Consider the following 23,522-nt stretch of genomic DNA (forward strand, 5'->3'; position numbering starts at 1 on the left):
ATGTGTGTGCACACATTTATGTGACAAAGTGAGAACAGTTAACTCTGTCCACTTCTATAGATGCTCTGACTTTTCTTCATCTGGAAGCAAGCCTCCATTCTTCCTTGGTTTGTTTCGACAGCATACTTTGTGCTATGTTAGTGGGTTTACTCTGCAGTCATTAGAAATCAAAAAGCAAAACAGACCAACAACAAAAAATGAAGCAACATGGAACTTCACGAATTGAAGTTGGAAGAATGGAACTTCCTTCCTTAAAGAAGGAAGTGAGACGAGGACTACCATTAGAGTGACACTTTATTATTTATTTTTTTACCATCTTTATTGTAGTATAATTGCTTTATAATGGTGTGTTAGTTTCTGCTTTATAACAAAGTGAATCAGCTATACATAAACATACATCCCTATATCCCCTCCCTCTTGCGTCTCCCTCCCGCCCTCCCCATGCCACCCCTCTAGGTGGTCACAAAGCACCGAGCTGATCTCCCTGTGCTATGCAGCTGCTTCCCACTAGCTATCTATTTTACATTTGGTAGTGTATATATGTCCATGCCACTCTCTCACTTCGTAGAGTGACACTTTAGAAACACTTTATCAGCACTTTCCACCATCCACCATTACTTCCAGATTTAAAGCTCATCTTTTTAATCTTTTTTTTTCTCATTTTGGTAAAGGCTTTTGTTTTGCATGTTTTTATTCTGGATTTTTCTTAATATATTTCAAACTTTTTTTGAGAAAGGATTGCCTATGCTGTTTTTATGTTTTAAATACAAATCTTTAGTGACTGAGAATAGGATTTGATCTGTAAATGAGGCCACAGACTTGGCTTTCCAGGATCCTATTTTCTTTTCCTTTCTTCTTTTTTTTTTTTAATATTTAAGTATGGTTGATTTACAATATTGTGTTAGTTTCAGGTGTACATCTTCAGATTCTTTTCCATTATAGGTTATTACAAGATATTGAATATAGTTCCCTGTGATATATAGTAAATCCTTGTTGTTTATTTTATATATAGTGCTGTGTATCTGTTAATCCCTTATCCCTCCCCTTCCCTTTTCCCCTTTGGTAACCATAAGTTTGTTTTCTGTGTCTGTGCATCTGTTTCTGGTTTGTAAATAAGTTGTTTTGTATTGTTTTTTAGAGACCCTATTTTCTTCTAAAGAACCAGTAAAAATGCCTGATCGAACCTTGAAACTTTTTAAGGAGCTCAATTTTGAAACCTAAGATTTATTACTTAGACTTACTGTTTTTTAAAGTTTGAACTGAAATTAACACAGGCACAGTTAGTTTCCATTTTATAAAAGTTGACAACATTCAAAGTGAATTACCAAAAAATTGCTTTTTCTACCTTTTTAATATTTAAGAATAGAAAACTGTGAATTTACGTACACTGAGCATCAACCTTTAAGAAAACTGACTTTTCTGGAAGAAGTAATTTTCTTGATTAAACCCTCTGGATTCCTTGCTGGGTAGTTCTTAACAGAATGTACTGTCGGGCTTCCCTGGTGGCACAGTGGTTAAGAATCCGCCTGCCAATGCAGGGGACACGGGTTCAAGACCTGGTCTGGGAAGATCCCACGTGCTGTGGAGCAACTAAACCTGCGCACCACAACTACTGAGCCTGCTCTCTAGAGCCCCGAGCCACAACTACTGAGCCCTCGTGCCACAACTACTGAAGCCCACGCACCTAGAACCAGTGCTCTGCAACAAGAGAAGGCACTGCAATGAGAAGCCTGCGCAGCACAGCGAAGAGTGGCCCCTGCTCACTGCAACTAGAGAAGGCCCGTGTGCAGCAATGAAGACCCAACGCAGACAAAAATAATAATAATAAGTAAAATAAATATTTTTTAAAAATCTAAAAAAAACCCAGAACGTACTGTCACATCTCTTGCTGCCGTGCATCAGTAACGTGCACTGAAGTAAAAAGTCTGTAATGTGCTGTGTTCTCCTAGGGTAGGTAGGTAAATTTCAAATAGGAAATTAAATTTGCTCATGTGAGCATACGATTTGATTGAAGTTACTGCTACTTTGCATGATATGTAATTAGTAGAAAGTTTCCCAGTTTTCTCTTGAACACTATAGGTAGATAATTCTATGCTTAGATAAACAAATTTCCACATATTTATAGTAGGAAAAGATTGAAGGAAAGGACAAATGTAGAGTGATTTTCTTAAACTTGAATTCCTAAGGTTACACTGTGTAACAGAGATGAAAATAAATTCCAAGAATCTTGACATAGTTCTGTTTTCCAGCAGGTTTTTTGTGATATGTATGTGTGTGTGTTTAACTCTTATTTGTTAAAACGTTTCATTCTTAATTATGAGGCCAGATTGACTGCCTACTGGTTGGTTTCCTAACAGTTCCAATAATAGATTTTAAGTTGTGTTTTCTCTTAAGCCATTATTGCTTTTGGTCAAATAAATTTTATATATCTGGATGGTATAAATATTTTGAAGCATTCCTGTTAACACTCAGAGAATTTCTTCTCTTTGCGCTTATATCTTCTGCTTGCAGCTCTGAGAGTTAAGGTTCCGTGATGTAGAATTTAATCTATAATTGTTAAAATTATCTCTTAAACTGGTACTACCCTGTCCCTGTTAAGTCATAATATCAGGTAAAAGAAAGTAGTGTTTTTATTTCAGGGCTTTATGGAGAGGAATGATAAAAGTTTTTGGTTTTCCTTGTGTCTCCTCACTGTACTTATTATAACTTCTCTCAAAATTGCTATAGAACAAGTAGCCTAAAGATAATTTAGTTTGAACTGTCCACCTTTCCTTTCCCCTCTTTCAGTAAAATGCCTAATTACACAGATTAAGGATCAATTTAAACAATTTTATCTAAGGTAGAAAAACAACAAACCATTCAACTATCTGTTCTCTGTATGTCTGCATCAACATACATGCATTTGCACTACTGGTATCAAACACCTCTTAAGTGTTTGTAAATGGCTTAGAATGTTAGATTATATTGACTGGTGGTTGCCTCTAAGGAAAAAAATTTTTTTGAAAAGTTTCTTTTTAGTCTAAATACTTTTCCCTGTGATTTGAAATATTCTTTCTGTAACTATATTTAAATAAGTCTGATATGTTACTTTTTACTTTCTTACAAAGTATATAATTGGTACCTTTTATGGCTCAAGATTACAGATAGTACTGATTCATAGTTCAACTGTTTGTTTACATTTTCTGAAATTTTTACATGTGAATTTTACAGCATGTCATTATTTGCAAATAAAAGCAGTTTTCAGTAGCTTGCTTTTTTTTTAACTGTACAATTTGAGATACATTTGAAACAATGAATTAAATTATTTTTGTTTCATATCAAGAAATGGATGAAAAGAGGCTACTGGATCCAGGGTTGAAAGTTCGTAAAGGCCTCTGGGATTATACTCTGAAGAACCAGCAGATGGAATGCCTGAGTGACTGAAGAAAATGGGTGCTAATGCATCTAACTATCCTCATTCATGTTCCCCGAGGGTAGGGGGAAATTCTCAAGCCCAACAGACGTTTATAGGTAACTGTTTCCGTTTTTTCTAACTTCATTTTCTTTTGTGAGTATAAATAGAATCGGGTTTTCGGTGGTCTTTTTGGATTAAAAAAAGGATTAAGCTATGGAAAAAGTTATTACAGATAATAATTCTGTAGCATCCAGATTTTTTCCCATCAAATGTAAATCTGGCTTATATGATTTTTATCCTGAGCAAGCTGCTGTAGCACAGTTGAGCTTTTCTTTGGTTGTCTTAACCATAATTGCCAGTTACCCTAGGAAAACTAGGAATCTCCATTGGTGTGGAAACAGCAAAATATGTTTCTTGTGTCTTGGTCCATTTGTTTTGCCCATACAAATGCAGCATTTTTTACAATTAATAATCTGCTTTGTTTGTCCCTATTCTTTCTTTAATATAAAAATGAGTTATCTGAACTCTTTAGTCTTCCTTTATGAAAACAGAAATCAGTTTTATTTGAATGGTTCAGAAATGTCTGTAAATGTTTTTAGCACAAAATGCATATTAAATTGAATGCTGAAAATGACTGTCACGAAAAAAGAGACAAGTTTTCATTTGTTTAATTTCCTTCTTAGGGACATCATCCTATTCTCAGCAAGGCTATGGTTGTGAATCAAAATTATATAGCCTTGACCATGGCCATGAGAAACCACAAGACAAAAAGAAGAGAACCTCTGGCCTTGCCACCCTCAAGAAGAAGTTCATCAAGCGTCGAAAATCTAATAGGTCTGCTGATCACGCCAAGCAGATGCGAGAACTCCTCTCTGGGTGGGATGTTCGAGATGTCAATGCATTAGTGGAGGAATATGAGGGAACTTCAGCCTTAAAGGAGCTTTCTCTACAAGCCAGTTTGGCTAGACCAGAAGCCCGGACATTGCAGAAAGATATGGCCGATCTTTATGAGTACAAGTATTGTACTGATGTAGACTTAATATTTCAAGAAACTTGTTTTCCTGTTCATCGTGCCATTTTGGCGGCAAGATGTCCATTTTTTAAAACACTACTTTCTTCCTCACCCGAGTATGGGGCAGAGATCATAATGGACATCAGTACAGCTGGTATAGATATGCCCATGTTTTCTGCGTTGTTACACTACCTTTATACAGGAGAGTTTGGAATGGAGGACTCAAGGTTTCAAAATGTTGATATCCTCGTTCAGCTTAGTGAAGAATTTGGAACACCAAATTCCCTTGATGTAGATATGCGTGGACTCTTTGATTACATGTGTTATTATGATGTCGTCCTTAGTTTTTCTTCAGACTCTGAACTGGTTGAAGCTTTTGGTGGAAATCAGAACTGTTTAGATGAAGAGCTCAAAGCTCATAAGGCTATTATTTCAGCACGGTCCCCATTTTTTCGAAATTTATTACAAAGGAGGATACGGACTGGTGAAGAAATCACAGACCGAACTTTAAGGACTCCCACAAGAATTATATTAGATGAGTCCATTATACCAAAAAAATATGCGAAAGTTATATTACACTGTATGTATACTGACGTGGTGGACCTCTCCGTTTTGCACTGTAGCCCCTCTGTGGGGAGTCTCAGTGAAGTTCAGGCTCTCGTCGCAGGGAAGCCAAACATGACTAGGGCAGAAGAAGCCATGGAACTTTACCACATAGCACTGTTCTTGGAATTTAACATGCTTGCACAAGGTATGAAATTCTGATTTTTAATCTTGATTTCTAAAATGACATATTTGTCTTCCAAATTGAAAACACAACCAATATGTTCCATGATTTCAGTGTCTGGGATGTAACAGGGTCAGTTTTTTCAAATCTGTAGTTATGACATCTGAGACAGAATGAGGGTTAGTTTTAATGTGGCTCTTCATTTGGTATTAAAACCAAGCATTCAAAACTAATGACTAGGCAATAGATGAGACTTGAGGCTCTTTCTTCCGTAATGTAAGATGATAGGTGTGGGAATATATAATTACCCAGCTACCATCCACCTATACCCTGTCTGCTCTTGAGCTTTGAGCTAGCCCTGTTTCCCAGATTTCAAGGTTATTCTTGATCTAAGACTCCTTGGGTGACTTAGATTCTCATATTTACACCAGTGCCTTATTGATTCTTAAATATTTAGAATAAGAATGAAAGTTCATTACAAAAATGAAGATAGTCCCATTTGGATACAAATTAATTGAATCAAAGAATTGGGCAAGGTTTCTGACTTAAATTTTAAAATATGCTATATCTTTTCAAGTTCAACTTGTACCTCAAGCAACAGTTTACAGGGCATAAGGCAGAGTTAGTGCTTAGACTCGTGCCTTCATTTAATTTAAACTGAAACTAAGTTAGAATGGCACATTTTGTGTGTTACAAGCAAATAAATACATGAAAGTTACATTAAAAGAATTGTATATCTGTTGGTAAACATTAGAATCTTAACATTTCAGAGCTGGAACGAAATCTTCCATGGGAGAGCAAAGGGAATTTGCTGGCTTGACAGAATGCACTCTTAGCTTTCTATGGCTGTATATTAAAAGAAAACAAGCTATATGACATGAAACTACTTGAGAAATTTAGCTGGTGAGGGTTTGCTAAAAGAACACTAGAAGTTGTCAATTAGAAGAGAATGTTAATGGTTTGGGTAAAAGACATTAATTTAAATAAGGAAAGCTAAGCACATTTTTCTAACTTGAAAAAATGTATGGCTAAATCAACAAATTAATAAGACTTTGAGAAATAAAAATAAAAGCCCCAGTTAAATAACAATGTCAGTGACAACATGAATGAGAGAGATTATCAGAAGACATTATAAACATGAGTGAAAAAGTTAAGATTTCTATCACGTAAAGAATCTTTTAAAATCTTATTTTACCATTACCTGTGTAGTCATAGTACTAATTTTGTTTTATTACCATAATCAAAATGTCATCAAAATATTTTCTTACTAGTTTAAAACAAAAATTATTAGTAATAGTAGACTATTAGACATCAGAATATAGGAAAATATGTCACAAAAATAACCTAGCAGCTTGAGCTACCATTCTTTCATTCTGTAAAAGCAAATTTGTCAGAAAATGCCTCTACAGAAAAATTTAAAGGTTGCAACATTACCAAAAAGAGATAATAATCTCTATTTTCTCAAAATGGCTTTATTTTTTTGACAAGTTTAAATAATAAGAAACCAAAATGTACTGTGTATACTTTACTGTTTTTAAAAATGGGAAAGCACTCCTTAATGTTTTTTTGTTTTGTTGCTGTTAAGTTTTTAATGGAAAGTAAAATGGTGAGCCAGTTCTTGGATCTTGGATAATACTTGATCTAGAGTTCTTTTATGTTAAGTGAGTTAAATTTTTTATATATATAATTTAGCTAGAAATTGTATTTTTTGGAGCACATTTAAAGCTATAAAACAACACTCCTTGCAGAACCTTAATTTTGGTTACTTAAAACAAGCAAACAAATATTCCCTTAAATTTGGGTGTACATGGGCTTCCCTGGTGGCGCAGTGGTTGAGAGTCCGCCTGCCGATGCAGGGGACACGGGTTCATGCCCCGGTCCGGGAAGATCCCACATGCCGTGGAGCGGCTGGGCCCGTGAGCCACGGCCACTGAGCCTGCTTGTCCGGAGCTTGTGCTCCGCAACGGGAGAGGCCACAAGAGTGAGAGGCCCGCGTACTGAGAAAAAAAAAAAATTGGGGTGTACATGACTCTCTGTTTCCTTTAATTATTCAAAATATAGAGTTTGGGTTATTTGGTGTTTTGTTTTTCGCACCCCATGTAGGCCTTATCTTTCTTCTGTACCCATTATACTGTTCATACTAGGGTTTATAACAGACCATAACTTCAAGGTAATTTTTACCTATTCCCATGGGAAGGAGAATATTTAGTCACTTGGAGAGGGATTTTATATCATAAAGCCTAAGACCTCAGGCTCTGGTACCAGACAGGCTGGATTTGAATCATTTACTATCATGTTTTAACTCGTTTGACCTTATAAGTCATCTCTCTAAACCCCTGTTTTCTCATTTGTAAAATAAGAATTGTAATGCTATAAGGTAGGTTTATGAGGATTAAAGGAAATAATATATGTTAAGTGATCTGAATAGTGCCCAGTACATAGTAAGCATTCAATAAATGTTAGCTGCTAAATGCTAATCATCACAACGTACATTGTTCACTACCACAGTCTTTTCTAAAACTAACTCTTTAAGTTTTAAAAAATAATTTTATAATTATATTGACTAAATCGCATATTGAGAATAGTTTACAGATTGTTTTAAGTAATTACTGTTTTTAAGATTTTCTTATAATTTTATCACTAGTGAGTTGGTGCATACCACTTATCAAACTATTGTATCTGGCTGTTTGTCACTCAGCTCTCAGCCAGAGTTCTGCAAGCAGATTAAACCTATAATCCTCTGAGGCATCTATTATGTGTAATGAATTAGCATCTCTTCCATGCATCCAGCATGATACTAGTTACATAGCATTTTGGAGAGAATTAAGAAAACAGTCACCGAAATAATTTTCTGTGTTCTATGATTCAGACGAGGACTCCCAGTTAAGAAAGGCTGTGAGACTAGACTGGCAACTTGAGGATAGGACCATATTGTTTTCATCTTTGTGTCCCCAGTGCCTGGGGCATAGTAGGCACTCAGTAAATGTTTATGAATTAATGACTGTTACCTTTTATTCCAAATTAGATTTAACTTTAAAAGTTAAAGCCCTGTTTCAAAAGGAGACAGATTCTATCGAAGGAGGCAAGACCTTGAGACAACGTATGCCCTTCAAGGTGGAGAGGTGATTTAATAGTGTTAAGAACATTATAGGGCTTCCCTGGTGGCGCAGTGGTTAAGAATCCGCCTGCCAGTGCAGGGGTCATGGGTTCGAGCCCCGGTCCGGGAAGATCCCACGTGCCGCGGAGCAACCAAGCCCACGCGCCACAACTACTGAGCCTATGCTCTAGAGTCCGTGAGCCACAACTACTGAGCCCACGTGCCACAACTACTGAAGCCCACACACCTAGAGCCCATGCTCCGCAACAAGAGGTGCCACCACAATGAGAAGCCCGCGAACTGTAATGAAGAGTAGCCCCCGCTCGCCACAACTAGAGAAAACCCACACATAGCAACGAAGACCCAACGCAGCCAAAAATTAAATAAATAAAAAAATTTATTTTAAAAATTAAAAAAAAATAAAATAACATCATAAAAAGAGGCAATATAGGCAGACAGCCGGAGTGGTTTGGCAAGTAGATAAAAGGGAGGATTCCTGGCCTACATTGAGAATGTGTTTTATTCAGACAAGTAGGCAATCACTGTTAAGGAGGTGAATTAACAGGTAATGAGGCCTCAACTTACTGTGTGCCACCCTTTATTAAGCTCCCATGAATACATGAGTTAGTACTTTTTCATTTTGTTTCAGTGGTCCATCTGTCCTTGCATTAATATCACTTGCAACCAGGTGGCAAATCCTGACCTCTGCCCCCTCAATTCCCTTCTGAACACAAGAGACCTGAGGTTTATTTTCAAACGAAGTGAGCTAGAGAGATTCCACATCTGGAGATAACAATAAAGAAGGGTCGGGGTAAGGCTCAAGGTTGAAACCTAGAATTATGTGAAAGCCTACAAACTAAATGGTGAAGTCATTCCCTGACCTTCACCTGCTCTGGTCCAAGCCCGGACAGATACAAGACAGTAAATTGGGCTCCAGAAGTGGTGAACAGCCCAAGAGCATATAGACCTGTTTCAGGGTTTCATGATGAAATTACACAGTGAAAAAGCCAGCATACCTTCCAGTGGTTCTACAGAGAAGACTACAGTCAGCAAGCCTCCTTCTGTAAGAGCTTCCAAGTAGGTATTTACTGCCTCAGTCTTAAATATAAAAACCCTGGACATTTGAGGAAAGCTTCCAAATTGAGACAGAAATAATAACATAGAAGAAACAGACAATGAAGGGAGCAGAAGAAAAACGTCAGTAGAATCAAGATATCCTTACAGAAAAGAGCATTTTATTGAACAATGAGACATAAATAGAATGCTATAAAAGTAAAAACAGGAGCTTTTGGAAATGAAAACTGTAATAGAAGGATTGAAAGGGAAAGTTAAGAAATCTAGAAAGTAAAATAACAAAGAGAGGGACAACAGTGGAGACAAATAAGAAAACTAGAGTATTCATCCAGAAAGTGTAACATCTTAAATAATGGCTTTAGAAATATATACTAGAGAAAATGGAAGAGAAGACAGTATCTAAGGAATAATACAATCAATATTGCCAAAGTGAAAGGGATTTCTATATTAAAAGTTTCATCCCTTTCACTAGAAAACACCAGGGAAAAAGAGAAGATTCTGAAATGATTTAGAGAGGAAAGAATTAGTTTCCATACAAGAAATAGGAATCAGAATGGTATTGAACTCTTCAGTAGCAACAACTGAATTACATATTGCCTTTAAAGAGCTGATGGAAAATTGTTTTAAACACAAAATTCTATGCTTAGCCACACTGTCAATCACGTGTCAGGCTAAATAAATGCATTTTTCAGTCCTGCCTCGAAAAACTTACCTCCCGTCTACCCCTACTCAGGAAGTTACCAAGGATGTGTTCCACTAAATGATGAAGTAAACCAAGAACAAGGAAGTGTGGGATCCAGTAAATGGGGTCTAACACCAGAAGGAAGAAAAGAAAATCCTAGGGACGAGCTGTATGTTAGGTGTAGTGGGCGTCTAGTCTAGACTGGACTAGGAGGAGGAGGAAAGGCTCCAAGAAGTAAATATCTGGGAAGAAATCAATTACCTGAATGTTTGAACATTAAGTGACAAGTGACATTGAAAAAGGTGTTATAGATCTTTTGGTACATTTATGAAGAATTAGCTATTGTTAATTTATAAAAAAATGAAGCAAGTGAGAAAAGAGGAAATTAATATTTGCCAGAAAAATTTAAAGTTACATATGGAGGAAAATGTAATTCTAGTATCCAGCCTGGCTCAGCAGTAAGTAGTATTTAAATAGTCATCATAGGGACTTCCCTGGTGGGCCAGCGGTTAAGTGCTTCCACTGCAGGGGGTGTGGGTTCAATCCCTGGTGGGGGAGCTAAGATCCCACATGCCTTGTGGCCAAAAAACCAAAACATAAAACAGAAGCAATATTGTAACAAATTCAATAAAGACTTTAAAAATGGTCCACATCAAGAAAAAAAAATAGTCGTCATAATTTGAACATTGAATTTTGGTTTAATAAAATTTCTAAAATTTTATTTTCATAAAATTTTATAAAAATTATAATAGAAGGAGATAAATACCAGAAGATACTAAAGTACTAAAAAACTGAGAGTAGTTGCCTCTGGGAAGCAGGACTGGTGTGGAAGAGAGATAGGGCAGGAGGTTTTATTTTTAGAGTAAGCTTTTTATTGCTAGGTACAAGACTTTCTAAATTATGAGCATACACTGCTTTGATTACAAAATTGATTTTTTATAATAAAATAAAGATATGACATCAGTACCCAGAAGAACCAGAGAGATCTAGATTGGCCACAGTCCTGAAGAACTGGGGGATTTATCATATCTATCAGGACTGTTAACTAATGAGATCATGCTTATAATTTTGGTCTACACAGGGCTTTTACTTTCCTCTCATTTGGTTATCTTGACAACCTATGAGTATAGTAGGGCTCAGAGATTAATAACTAGCCTTCTTCTAAGCTTGTAAGTGATGAAGTTGTGACTCATACCAGCCCTTCCAACCCCAAGCCCAGGAATTTGGGCATGGTGAGGCACGGGAGCAGTATGAGAACCACTTTTCGAGGATGATGGTGGGAGGCCACTGTGGCCTAGTTGCAGGAACAAATCAGCAGACTAGTGATTGAAGCATCAACTCAGAGGAGCCTCGGCTATAAGCCTGGTGGGACTGAACCGCTTGCAGATGGGGCTAAACACATATGTGGGGGAATTGTGGGCCAGCTGGAGATTTAAATACCTGGGTACATCACCACTCAGACTGCTTCAGAGCACTTCGCCAGAGAACAGAGGGCTTTGTACTGAGCGGGCCATTCTTTCCTGAATAGGCAAGTATTCCAATATCAGTTATTTGACTTTTTCAGCTGCCCATAGTAAGGAACTCCTTCCTAATGTTGGGAAATTCCTCACTGTGTAGGTCTTCACAGAAGGCAGAGCCCACCTCCCACTGTAAAAACCTAAAAGGTCGGATACTTGCTTTCTCAGCCTTCTCTGTGTTTAGGGCTTCAGCACATGACCTAGGCTTTTTCAGTCCAGAGCTGATGGCACAGAGAATCGGGGACTGTAGAGAATTCTTTCTGGAAGCAGGGTAGGAGCAGCAACACCAACACCTAGTGGAAAAGGAGAGAAGTCAATGACAGTGGTACCAGTGATGGCATTCACTGTCCAGGAGTGGTTTTGGCCAGGGTCCCAAGGCTGCACAAGGTACTCACTGGACTGTTTCTGTGGTGTAGTACTCACTTGCAGCCTTCCTTTGTTGTTTTCTGAGCCTAATCTCCAACTTTCCCAGCAGCTCTGTACTGACAATATCCTTTCAAATAAATTCCGTTTCTGCTTAAGCCAACCAGAGTTGTTTTCTGTGGTTGCAGCTTAGAAGCCTAGTTCATAACAGTACCTATATTAAAAAGACTAGTGTATAAAATTCCAAAATAGAAGACTAGGTTGGAAGAGCCTCAAAAGAAGGACCAGGTGTTTGATCACTGACTTTGCACAATGACCTTAGCATACGCTGTGTAAGCAGCTCTGAAAATGTGAGAACAGTGAGAATATACTATTGATTCATAATTTTTTTTAATAAAAATCCACTCTTTAGGAGAACTACAGGTTTTCTCATGAACTTTAACAACCCACAGGCCTACAGTAAGAACTTCTGTTTCCATGTCATAAATACCATTGACCTCAGAACAAAATAGCCCAGAATTAACACCAACATCTACATGCATATTCCAGTCCAGGACATTTTACAGTAATATGCTTTAAACAGATTTATTTTTTCATATTGATCAAAACTGTATTTTTCAATCTTTGGAATATGAAATTTATAACTTTAGTTCCAAAATAGCCTCTGAAATTCATTGTCCATATTTTTAGGCATAATACATGTGATTATATTTTATTGGATTAAAAATCTAACAGAGAAACAACTGAAAGCAATGACCTAATTTTTTCCCTTAGCAACTTGGTCAGATTCCAAGAGTGTGTGACTTGAAACGAATGCAAAATAGCAAAGACTAACTGTCCCCACTCTAATCCATTCCTCCCTCCTCCCATCCTCTCCATTGTCCCCATGTTGACACTCTTCCTTCTGTCTCGGTTTGGTTGAGCTGACAGTTCATTTTGCTTCTGTCTGTAGTTATTTCCTCTTCAGCAGATTAGTCTGGATATACTTCCTAGAGAACAATGGAACTAAGTTAAAGACCATTATCAACAGATCAGAGTAGTAAATATAGGTTTCAGTTAAATATGTGACATAGATGAAGAATTAATCTCAGTTTCAGGAATGGCAGCTCAAAAGACTCAAGTTACACATCTCTAATCACAATAAAATTTAGCTTACAAAACTTACTCAAAATTGTAACATGTAATATTTAAAATATTTAATTGCACATTTTATTTTAGAACTTAAACCGTTTTTCATATAAACTATAAACTCTTCACCTCTGACCCTCTACTCACACTTTTCTTTGGTTTTGTAATATCTTTGACTTTGTTCACTAAATGTTCAAATTCTACCCTTGTCTTTAAGACCAAACTCACATGCTACTTCCCTTGTTTGGTCTTAGGCATTACAAATTAAAAGTATTTTCTGCTTCTTGCAAACTTCTAAAACACTTTGATTATTCTTTTAGGTTTTTACATCTTCTGACTTATTTTGAAATTAACCTATATAACTGTTTCATTTCCTCTACCAACTAGTATCAACTATATTCTCTAAAGATAAGATCAAAATCTGGGTCATCTTTGAATCACCCAAAAAACCTAGCACAGGGCTTTGCTCCTGGTAGACTCTCAGTTATATATTTTGAATTATGTTTAGAACCTATGAAAACTGAGTAACTTTTTCTTTTAAAAGGGGGGAGGGGTATAATAAATGTTTAACCCTAGAAGTTGCAAGTAAAATGAAAGCAGGGAGCCTCAATCGAGATAAATATGAAGTATTATTTATAAAAGTAAATTTAGATGTGGTCCAAATGATGTATAACTCTGTACTGTTAAACGTAGTTTTAAGTTAAATTTCAAGTAAAGTTAAATTTCAAGTAAAATTGTCTCATCAGCTCTTTACTTTGTTGGTCCATTGATATGAAATAGAATATCAATTGAAGCCAGTCAAGGCTATTAATTTTTTGAAGCCAAAAAAGTTTAATCCAAGTATAATCTTACCTTTTGTGCTAATTATAATTTAGATCAAAGAATTAATTATGTATCTAAAATCTCACTAATAAAAACATATTTACAGTAATAATGCAAATATAATTCAAAACGTTAAAGTAACTTGGAAATTCTTATTCTAAATTAGACATCTTTTTACTTCTTATTTATCCTGTTTTTTGTTTTGTTTTGTTTTTGCGGTACCCGAAAAATGGCCCATAGAACTTTCCCTATGGTGCGCAGGCCTCTCACTGTTGTGGCCTCTCCCATTGCGGAGCACAGGCTCCGGACACGCAGCCTCAGCGGCCATGGCTCACGGGCCCAGCCGCTCCACGGCATGTGGGATCCTCCCGGACCGGGGCACGAACCCATGTCCCCTGCATCGGCAGGCGGACTCTCAACCACTGCGCCACCAGGGAAGCCCTATCCTGTTTTATTAAAGGAAAATAAAATTGTAAAGGAGTTGCCATTTTCTTGTCTATTGAAAGTAGAGTGTTTATTCACCCTTATTTTATATACTTAGAAGACAGTGAGTGTAAATATTATGGCTTGTTACATGACTTTTTGAATGTAAATGTAATATACACCAGGCACTTTACAGTCATAGCAAGTGTTATTTTAAAATACATACAGTTTATTTGAAGTCTATCAAATGTCTGTTCCTCTTTATTTAAAATTATGCAGAGTTTAATTAGAAGCCGTTTCTCAACACTAAGCTTGCAACCTTTTTTCTGTAATACTGAAATTCCAAGGATGCCACAGTGAAGGGAAATGAAATAGAGGAAGATTGGTTTGGTTTATTTCCCCCAACCCAAATTGTGTGTTTATTATAGTCAGTGTCTAAGCAATTGGATTTAATTTGAACTTTATAGATATTAATCAGATAGAAGATGAAATGCTATACTCAGGTCAGTATAGATATGAACACAAAACTTTGAACAACAGTACTACTTCTCTGAGATAAGAAAGAGCTGAGCATTTATATTATTTAAAGAGTATGTTGAATTCTGCCCACTTGGAGGTAGCAGATAGCATCTGCAGTGTATTCTGAAACAGATACTTGATTTCAGGTTAACTTTTTTTTTTTTTTAATTTTTGGCGGTACGCAGGCCTCTCACTGTTGTGGCCTCTCCTGTTGCGGAGCACAGGCTCCGGACGCGCAGGCTCAGCGGCCGTGGCTCACGGGCCCAGCCGCTCCGCGGCATGTGGGATCTTCCCGAATGGGGGCACGAACCCGTGTCCCCTGCATCGGCAGGCGGACTCTCAACCACTGCGCCACCAGGGAAGCCCAGGTTAACATTTTTTGAACACTGTTGCTATACAAGATGCAGTGCCAGGGAGAAGAGAATTACAGTTTTCAAATGCCACTGTGTACCTAGCAGGCACTTCAAATATGCTGATTCATGTCATCTCCCATTTGCTCAGAGAGGTTCAGAGATAAATAGCAGTGCCCAAATTTAATGGTATTTTATAAACAACATTAGATGAGGTTAGATCTGTGTTCTAATCCTGCCTCTGCCACATACTAACCATATAAATTCTGTCTGGGTTCCTCAGCTTGAGCTCGTTTATTCCTCTTCATAGAAGTACAGGCACCAAGCACAGTGCCTGGCTCACAGTTGGGCTTTAACAAATGGTTTTAAAACTGGATTACATTAACTTAAGTAGACAATTTCTAAAGATAAGAATTGAGTTATTTTCCTTACACATAATTTGACAGTACAGTTCCAAGTCTCCGAGGTCTAAAAAAATTACCAGATTCAGACTTTTTTAAAAGCAATGATGCAATTGCAAGAAACATCCAATGTTAGATGGCAAAACAGAGCCATTCCAAAAAATGGTCCATAGAACTTTCCCTATGGTGGTGGGCTATTTGGTGTATATTCCCATTTTGCTTTGATTCAGTTATAGTTCCCTTTTCTCTTAGAAACACTAAGAAAAACGGCCTAAATTGTGGCCTTTTCCTAAAGCCCCAACTTATTTTTATTTTTCTGACTCTGCCATCGTCAGATTTTGACCTTCCTCTTATACCTTCTATTGCCAAGGAGTGCAGAAACTAATGCAGTCTAAGATGCAGGTTATACCAGTACCAGGAAAATGGGATTGGGAGAGGGCATTATTAGTGAGTTAGGAGGGGAAATGACAGGAGGAAGAACCTCTGTATTATACAAGTATCCTGGCTTTTCAAACTCAGTGTTGAGATACATAGTTGACGTTTCTGCCTTAAAACCAAATATTGCACTTAACTCCTAAAATATCCAGAGTAGAAGGACTCTGCCCCGATACAAGTATTCTGTCTACTTCTGGTTTTAAAAGTGGCTGCAGGAAACTATTCCAGGAATTAAGATAGATTAAATGTTTTAGCTATTACAGTGTGCAAAACATTGAGCTAAGCCCTTTTTGTGTAAGACCTCCCTTAATCTTTACAATAGCTCATATGGTAGCTGCTATCATCCTGCCTGTTTTAGAGATGAGATGAGTCACTTACATTGTTACTTCCCCAAGGCCACTTCTATTGATCAAAAGATGGACTTCAAAACAAGAATTTACCGACCACCAACTCTATATGCAGTAGCTAAGCTTCCTATATACTTTGGTTTTTTGGCCGCCCCAAGCCGCATGCCAGATCTTAGTTCCCCAACAAGGGATCAGATCCGTGCCCCCTGCAGTAGAAGGGCGGAATCCTAACCACTGGACGGCCAGGGAATTCCCTATACTTCGTACTTTTAAAAAGTTTATAGACAGTGTGTTTGGTAACAGTCATAAGTAAACCATTCCTTGTAACAACTTTAAATTTGAATGAATTTATTTCAAAAGCAGTGTATGCTCATTGTTGAAAAAGGGAATCGTACAGAAACATAGCCTAAAGTGTATTTTCACCTATTACCACTCCTTTCCCCAAATCCTTATTGATGACATGATTTGAACAGTTGGAGTTTCCTTGCAAACCTTTGCATGTGTATGAGTGTGTGTGTGTATTTCACATGCATATCTTGTTCTGTTGTAATATAATAGTACCATACTATACATGTTATCCTGTGTCTCGCTTTTTTACATACTTAATAAACTTTGGGAAAATTATGTTGTTACATAATAGTTACTTTATTTTAATAACTGTATTCTTGTTTGTTTCTAAAAATGTAAGGATGCCCTGGTTGGATATTCAGATAATAAAAATAATACAAAAGGTGTTGAAGAACCTTCAGAATCACTACTCAGTGAAAAACACTTAACAAATAGTACCTTTTTATAAATATCTCCTGAAGGCTGAATCTGAGTTTGGAGTGTTAATTTATGAGCCTGCTAAAACATTCAGTGAATATAAACTGACTAGAAAGTTCTTCCATCCAGCTGTTTTTTCATATATCTAGATGAAAAGGCGTATCAATTCCTATTATAAATTAACATGGGCTAGCCTCACTAAATATGTCTCCACGAAGGGGGTAGCTTTGATATATTAAAAGACTTTGAGCTCTGGTTTTGTTCTCTCCACTGAAACATGCCTCATACTTAGCACTGATGTGTCCATAAGACTTTGAATAAATGTTTTTACATGTCAAAGTACTTGAAGGTGAAATATCCACACATCTGAAAGTCATGCCAGAAAACTGAAAACACTATTTGCACAGTTACATGGCTTTGTTTTTAACCATGTTCCTCTTCAACCATAATAGACCCCTGAAGTGGGTTTGTTTTAATACTAAGTTTTCACTGTCAGTGTTCCTTCCTAATGAAGTTTACATTAAAGAACAATGCTGGAACTTCCCTGGTGGTCCCGTGGTTAAGACTCCGGGCTTCCACTGCAGGGGGTGAGGGTTCAATCCCTGGTCGGGGAACTAAGATCCCACATGCCGTGTGGCACGGCCAAAAAAAGAAAAAAAAAACCAATGGTGAATTTTGGAACCTGATTCACTAAACTATTTCTAGAAAATACGTGGGCATCACCTTGGTTTTCTAAACCTTGATATCTGTCTGAGCTTGTATCTAATTATGAGAGGTTCAGAAATGTATGATTAAATAATTTCTTTGTTATTTTTATGCCTCATTGTAAATTCTAGATTGATAGTTTTTTGTTTATAAGTGTAAAGAAAAATATTAAGTATCTAAAGTCTTCAGTGGTGTGAACTCCCCCTCCTAACCTAGTTAAATAGAAGGTAGCAAGTACTAAGTTAAATAGTAGATAGATACAGTGTCGTAAATCTGTTCATCATGATAGGTCTGTAAACCTGAGAGAACAGCAGCTGCCTGGGTTTTCAAGCAAATAAAGGTAACAATGGGACATTATGGGGGGAGGGAGGAATGTAACCTGTTGATTCAAATGGATCCTTGGTATAGAAATAGCACTGTGACTCCTATACTTTATTCACTTAGCAAACACTTATTGACCTCTTACTGTATGCCAGACCCTGAGAGTAGAGAAATGAGTAGGATAGTCCAGTGGTGAGTGCCAATAGGCAATTCCAGTGTCAGTGCCCTAATAGAGTAAAGCACTGAATGGTAGGGAGCACATAGGAAAAAGAGGAGCCTCAACCCTCAATATAGGGAGTTAGGGAAGGAGAGACAGGGAAGGAGGGACAGTATCAAGAAGAACTATACAAGAACTTTACAGGGAAGTGACCTGGAGAATGAAAGGAGTTAAGTAAATAAAGGTTGGAGATAAAGAGGCACATATCAGGCAGAAGGAACTGCAGGTAGCAAGGCCTAGAGATAAATGAGAGCAAGGCACTTTTGGCTGGTGGGAAGGGGAGGGGTTGCAGAGATAAGAGAGGTATGGGATGGAGAAATGAGGCTATAGCAGCCAACAGGGCTGTGTAATGAAGAACTTGGTATACCATGCTGAGACTTTTGGCCTTATCCTGAGCCTGTGGCCTGATTAAATTTACATTTCTGAACGCTCTCTTTGGTTGCAGCATGCAGAGACCATAAGAAATGTTCCAGAAATAGTGTTTTTATTTTAAATGCATACGTTCTTTAAGCAGGTAAAATCTATTAATTACGCATCAAAAAGTACTAATTCTTTTTAAAAAGTTCCTTACTCTATTTATTCATTTATTTAGTAGAATTTTTTGAGCACCTATTTTTTTTTGCCAGGCACTGTGTAAGCTCTAGCTCACGTGATCCTCTGTGGTAGGTATTATCTCCATCTTACAGATGAACTCAGGCTTGAAAATATTGTCACCTGGGTTTACAACTAGAAAGTGTTAAGGCCTAAATCTGAATCCTGGTTTTTCCAACTCCAGAGCTACTCTTTCCCATTTGAGGCGGAGAGGGAATATGATCTCTGTAAGAAGAAATCATCTGTGAGGTACACTGTTTCAAAGGGAGAACACGATTATATTGAAGAGATAAAAACCAGTAGATATCAAAAAGTTTTCTGAAAGTCATAATTACATTGGCTCTACCCCAAGAGCTTTGGACTTTTCCTTTATTATGATAATGGAATTAAGGATGCTAGCTTACTGTTTTGTTACTAGTGGGAAAATGGTTTAAGAATAATAAACATGGTATAGGTATAAATGGGTATTTTTTGTTTTTAGATAAAGAGGCATACACTTCTGAGTTTTTCACGTAATAAGTACTAGGATTATTTTTATGTAGCATTTTAATAAATGATCTGTGAGAGAAAAGTGCACATTTAGGTTGTCACTGACCCTTTCTGTTCCCTTTATGATCTTTGACTTGCTCTGCTGTCTTAAGATTATGCTCCCTTCCTACCCTCTCCTACCCCCGCAAATCCCCATACTTGCTTTTGAATTAGAATACACCAGAACGGTGGGGGCCCTCTTCAAGGCAACTTAGTTATAGTAATAGCTGCCATTTATTTAATGTTTATCGTATGTTAATGTGCTAGATGCTGTGTGTATATTTTCTTATTTAATCCTCAAAATAACCTGATGAGGGAGATTTTTAGGATTAGGAAACATTTTTCAGACGAGGAAACAGGCAAAATTTCATACATCACACAGCTAAAGGGAGTTGGGATTGGGTCTCGGATCAGTCCGACTCTAGTGGTGTATCTTGGCATCTCTCTTCCAGTAAGATGCCTTCACGTGAGAACGTGTGTTCAATTTCAAGGAGTTCAGGCATCCTGTAGGTCCCAGAATTAGATCCCCTCGCATTTTAGTTTAGCAGAGGCTTATATATAGTGTTTGTGTGCAGAGAACGGAATCCCTGTGAATGCTTCTCCCTTTTATTATGCTGTTCTCACCCCAAAAAACACTTAAGCACAAATACTAAAAATGTCATATTAGAAACGTTAATTTATAACAGACATTAAAGAAATATAAATCTATATTCAATTAAGTACCTTAGGGATTCTTAGTCTTTTTTTTTTTTTCCTTTCATGGTATAAAGAGAAATCTTCAGTCTTTTGTCAGTTGTCTGTGTGCTCTAGCCTCCTCTTTTAGTTACTAAAGTTGTTCTTTAGACATTTTCAGCTTCTTTCCCATCTTTGTTTTTCCCTTTCACACAGCTTGGCAGAGCTGTAAGAGTAAAGAATACAAGCACTCTTTGTACATTTTCACACACAAGTTACATGAATCTCAGTGATTGTGTCTTTCCCATCAGAAGGGAGTAATGTTCTCAAAGCAGCGAACCTTCTCATTTCCTTCCCAATATTTGCTTGGATTTTGTGGTCATTGATTGATTTTATATTGAGCACTGAGGGAAGGAACTCCTGGCACCTTCTATAGCCTGGTGTTTTTTGTTATTTTTTTTATTATTTGATTTTTTGAATAGATAATCATTCAAATGGAACAGAATTCAAAAGGTACAAAAGGGTACTCAGCGAAAAGTCTCCTGCCCTCTCAACTTTTTGTCCCCCAGCCCCTATGTTCCCCTTCACAGAGGCAACCAGTGTTACCAGTTTCTTGTATATCCATCCAGATAGACAATCCAGAGACTGTATTAGAACATAACTTTTAAAATATACTAAAAGGGAATTTTAAAAGATATTTGGAATGGATCTATAATACTAGTAATGCTTTCTGGCATTTAGCTATTACAAGAAAATCTTATAAGGCTGTTAAATGGGGCAGAAGTTTGAAAGACATACTTCCACATAGATAAATATGTTACACTTAAGTCTCTGCCTGTATGTTAATGCCCTTCTACCCAACAGGGACAACCAGGTTCTGAACATTAGCCAAAAGAGTATAAGAAATAAAACCCAGAAAAACTCAGTCTCCTTTTTTTTAATAATGAAAATAGATTTTAATCCAGAGTTATTTTTCCCCCAGCTTTATTGAGCTATAATTGACATATAGCATTGTGTAAATTTAAGGTATACAATGCAATGATTTGATACATGTGTACATTGCAAAATGTTTACCACAATAAGATTAGTTAGCATATTCTTTATCTCACATAATTAACATTTTGTTGTTGTTATGGTGAGAACATTAAAGCTGTGCTCTCACAGCAACTTTCAAGTATACAGTACAATATTGTTAACTAGTCTCCATGCTTTACATTAGATCTCTGGACCTTATTCATCTTATAACTGAAAGTTTGTACCCTTTGACCAACATCTTATTTTCCCTGCCTCTCAGCCTCTAGAAACCACCATTCTATTCTCTGTTTCATGAGTTTGATGTTTTTAGATTCCATGTATAAGTGATACCATATTTTTCTTTCTCTGACTTATTTCACTTAGCATAATCCTCTCAGGGTCCATCCATGTTGTTGCAAATGGCAGGATTTCTTTCTTTTTATGGCTGAATACTGGATATAGATTATAGATATAGATATCTCACATTTTCTCTATCCATTCATCTGTTGATAGACACTTACGTTGTTTCTATGTCTTGGATTGGCTATTGTGAATATTGATGTGATGAACATGGGAGTGCAGATATCTCTTCAAGATAGTGATTTCATATCTTCAGATATATATGCCCAGAAGTGGGATTGCTGGATCATATGATAGTTTTATTTATAATTTTGTGAGGAACCTCTCTACTGTTCTCTGTGGCTGTACCAATGCACATTCTCACCAACAGTGCACAAGGGTTCCCTTTCTCTCCAACCTTGCCAGCATTTGTTGTCTCTTGTCTTTTTGATAATAGTCATTCTAACAGGTGTGAAACGATATCTCATTGTGGTTTTGATTTGCATTTCCCTGGTGGTTAATGATGTTCGGCACCTTTGCATGTACTTGTTGGCCATTTGTATGTCTTTGGAAAAGTGCCTATTAAGTCCTTTGCCCAGTTTTTTACTCAGATTGCTTGCTGTTGAGTTGTACGAGTTCCTTATATATTTTGGATATTAACCCCTTGTTATTTATGGCTTGCAAATATTTTCTCACATTCCGTACGTTACCTTTTTATTTTGTCAATTGTTTCTTTTGCTATGCAGACACTTTAGTTTGTTATAGTCCCACTTGTTGATTTTTGTTTTTGTTGCTTGTGCTTTTGGTGTCATATCCAAAAATACTTGCCGAGACTGATGTCAAGTAGCTTTTTCCCAGTGTTTTCTTCTAGGAGTTTTACAGTTTAAAGTCTTTAAGTCCTTAATCCATTTTGAGTTAATTTTTTGAGTGGTATTAGATAGGGGGTCCAGTTTCATTCTTTTGCATGTAGGTATCTAGTTTTCCCTGTACCATTTATTGAAGAGACTGTCCTTTCCCTCACTGAGTATTCTTGGCTTTCTTATCAGTCCTTTTTTTTTTTTTTGGCCAAACTATGATACACCTTTACTTAAAATATTGATTGCAGTACTTACTGCTCTTCAGAAATGTAGTTACATTAGACATGTTCTGAGAAAAGGCAGCTAAAGCAGATCAAAGAAATGAGTACTGTGGCAGACTAAAATGCTTAGGATTGTCTAGTATGTCAGAAAGGATATTGCTAAGATGCTTATAAACTTACTGTGACCCCTAATGATCCTCACCTTTAGGTATTCATACCATTATGCAACCCCCTCCCCTTAAGTGTGAGGGCGACCTAAGACTTGTTTCTAACTAATACAATATGGTAAAGATGATGGGATATCACTCCCATGGTTTCATTATATTATATAAGACTCCATCTTCATAGTAGACTTACACTAGAGACTTTTTACCTTGCCAGCTGTGAAGAAGTAAGCTACTATGTGGTGAGATGGCCTGTTGAGTGGGCTGCATGACAAGTACTGCAAGCAGCCTCTTGGAGCTGAGTGTGAACCCCGCAGCTAATAGCCAGCAAGAAGCTGGGCCTTTAGTTATACGGCTGCAGGGAAATGATTTCTGCCAGCAACCCAAATGAGCTTGGAAGCAAATTCTTCCCCAGTTGAGCCTTCAGATGAGAATGTAAACCCGGTTGGCACCTTGACTGCAGCCTTAAGAAACCCTGACTAAGGACCCAGGTGACCCGTGCCCAGACTCCTGACCCACAGAAAATATGGGATGATATGTTTGTTGTTTTAACCCACTAAGTTTGTGATAATTTGTTACATAGCAATGGAAAACAAATGCATTATTTAATCTTCTGATTTTCATAGGTTAGAATGGTGTAATATCAACAATTCCATGTGATTTAACTTAATTAGGGGAAATCAGTAATTTAAATCTAATTTATCACAGAGCCTTCAAGGTGATAACCAGCCACGCCTCTATAAAAGACTCAGTTCAGGAAAGATGGTGCTATTAGCCACAGTCCCAGCTGCTGCAATTGGCTGGAGGCTATAACTGATATTCTCATTGTAACTGTAT

General features: G+C 37.2%; 1 protein-coding gene across 2 annotated transcripts in view; it reads left to right on the top strand.

Annotated features, from left to right (window-relative positions):
* The window catches only part of BTBD7 (BTB domain containing 7), an 81,377-nt gene that overhangs the window by 26,658 nt on the left and 31,197 nt on the right, over positions 1–23,522 (top strand). For both annotated transcript variants that reach the window (XM_060166343.1, XM_060166431.1), the window contains exons 2-3: positions 3,323–3,510; positions 4,078–5,157. In XM_060166343.1, coding sequence (XP_060022326.1) covers positions 3,429–3,510; positions 4,078–5,157 — 1,162 coding nt within the window. In that variant the 5' untranslated portion in view covers positions 3,323–3,428. The remainder of the gene's footprint in view (positions 1–3,322; positions 3,511–4,077; positions 5,158–23,522) is intronic.

The sequence above is a fragment of the Lagenorhynchus albirostris genome, chromosome 1 (assembly GCF_949774975.1).
Source record: "Lagenorhynchus albirostris chromosome 1, mLagAlb1.1, whole genome shotgun sequence".
In the NCBI taxonomy this organism is placed as follows: Eukaryota; Metazoa; Chordata; class Mammalia; order Artiodactyla; family Delphinidae; genus Lagenorhynchus; species Lagenorhynchus albirostris.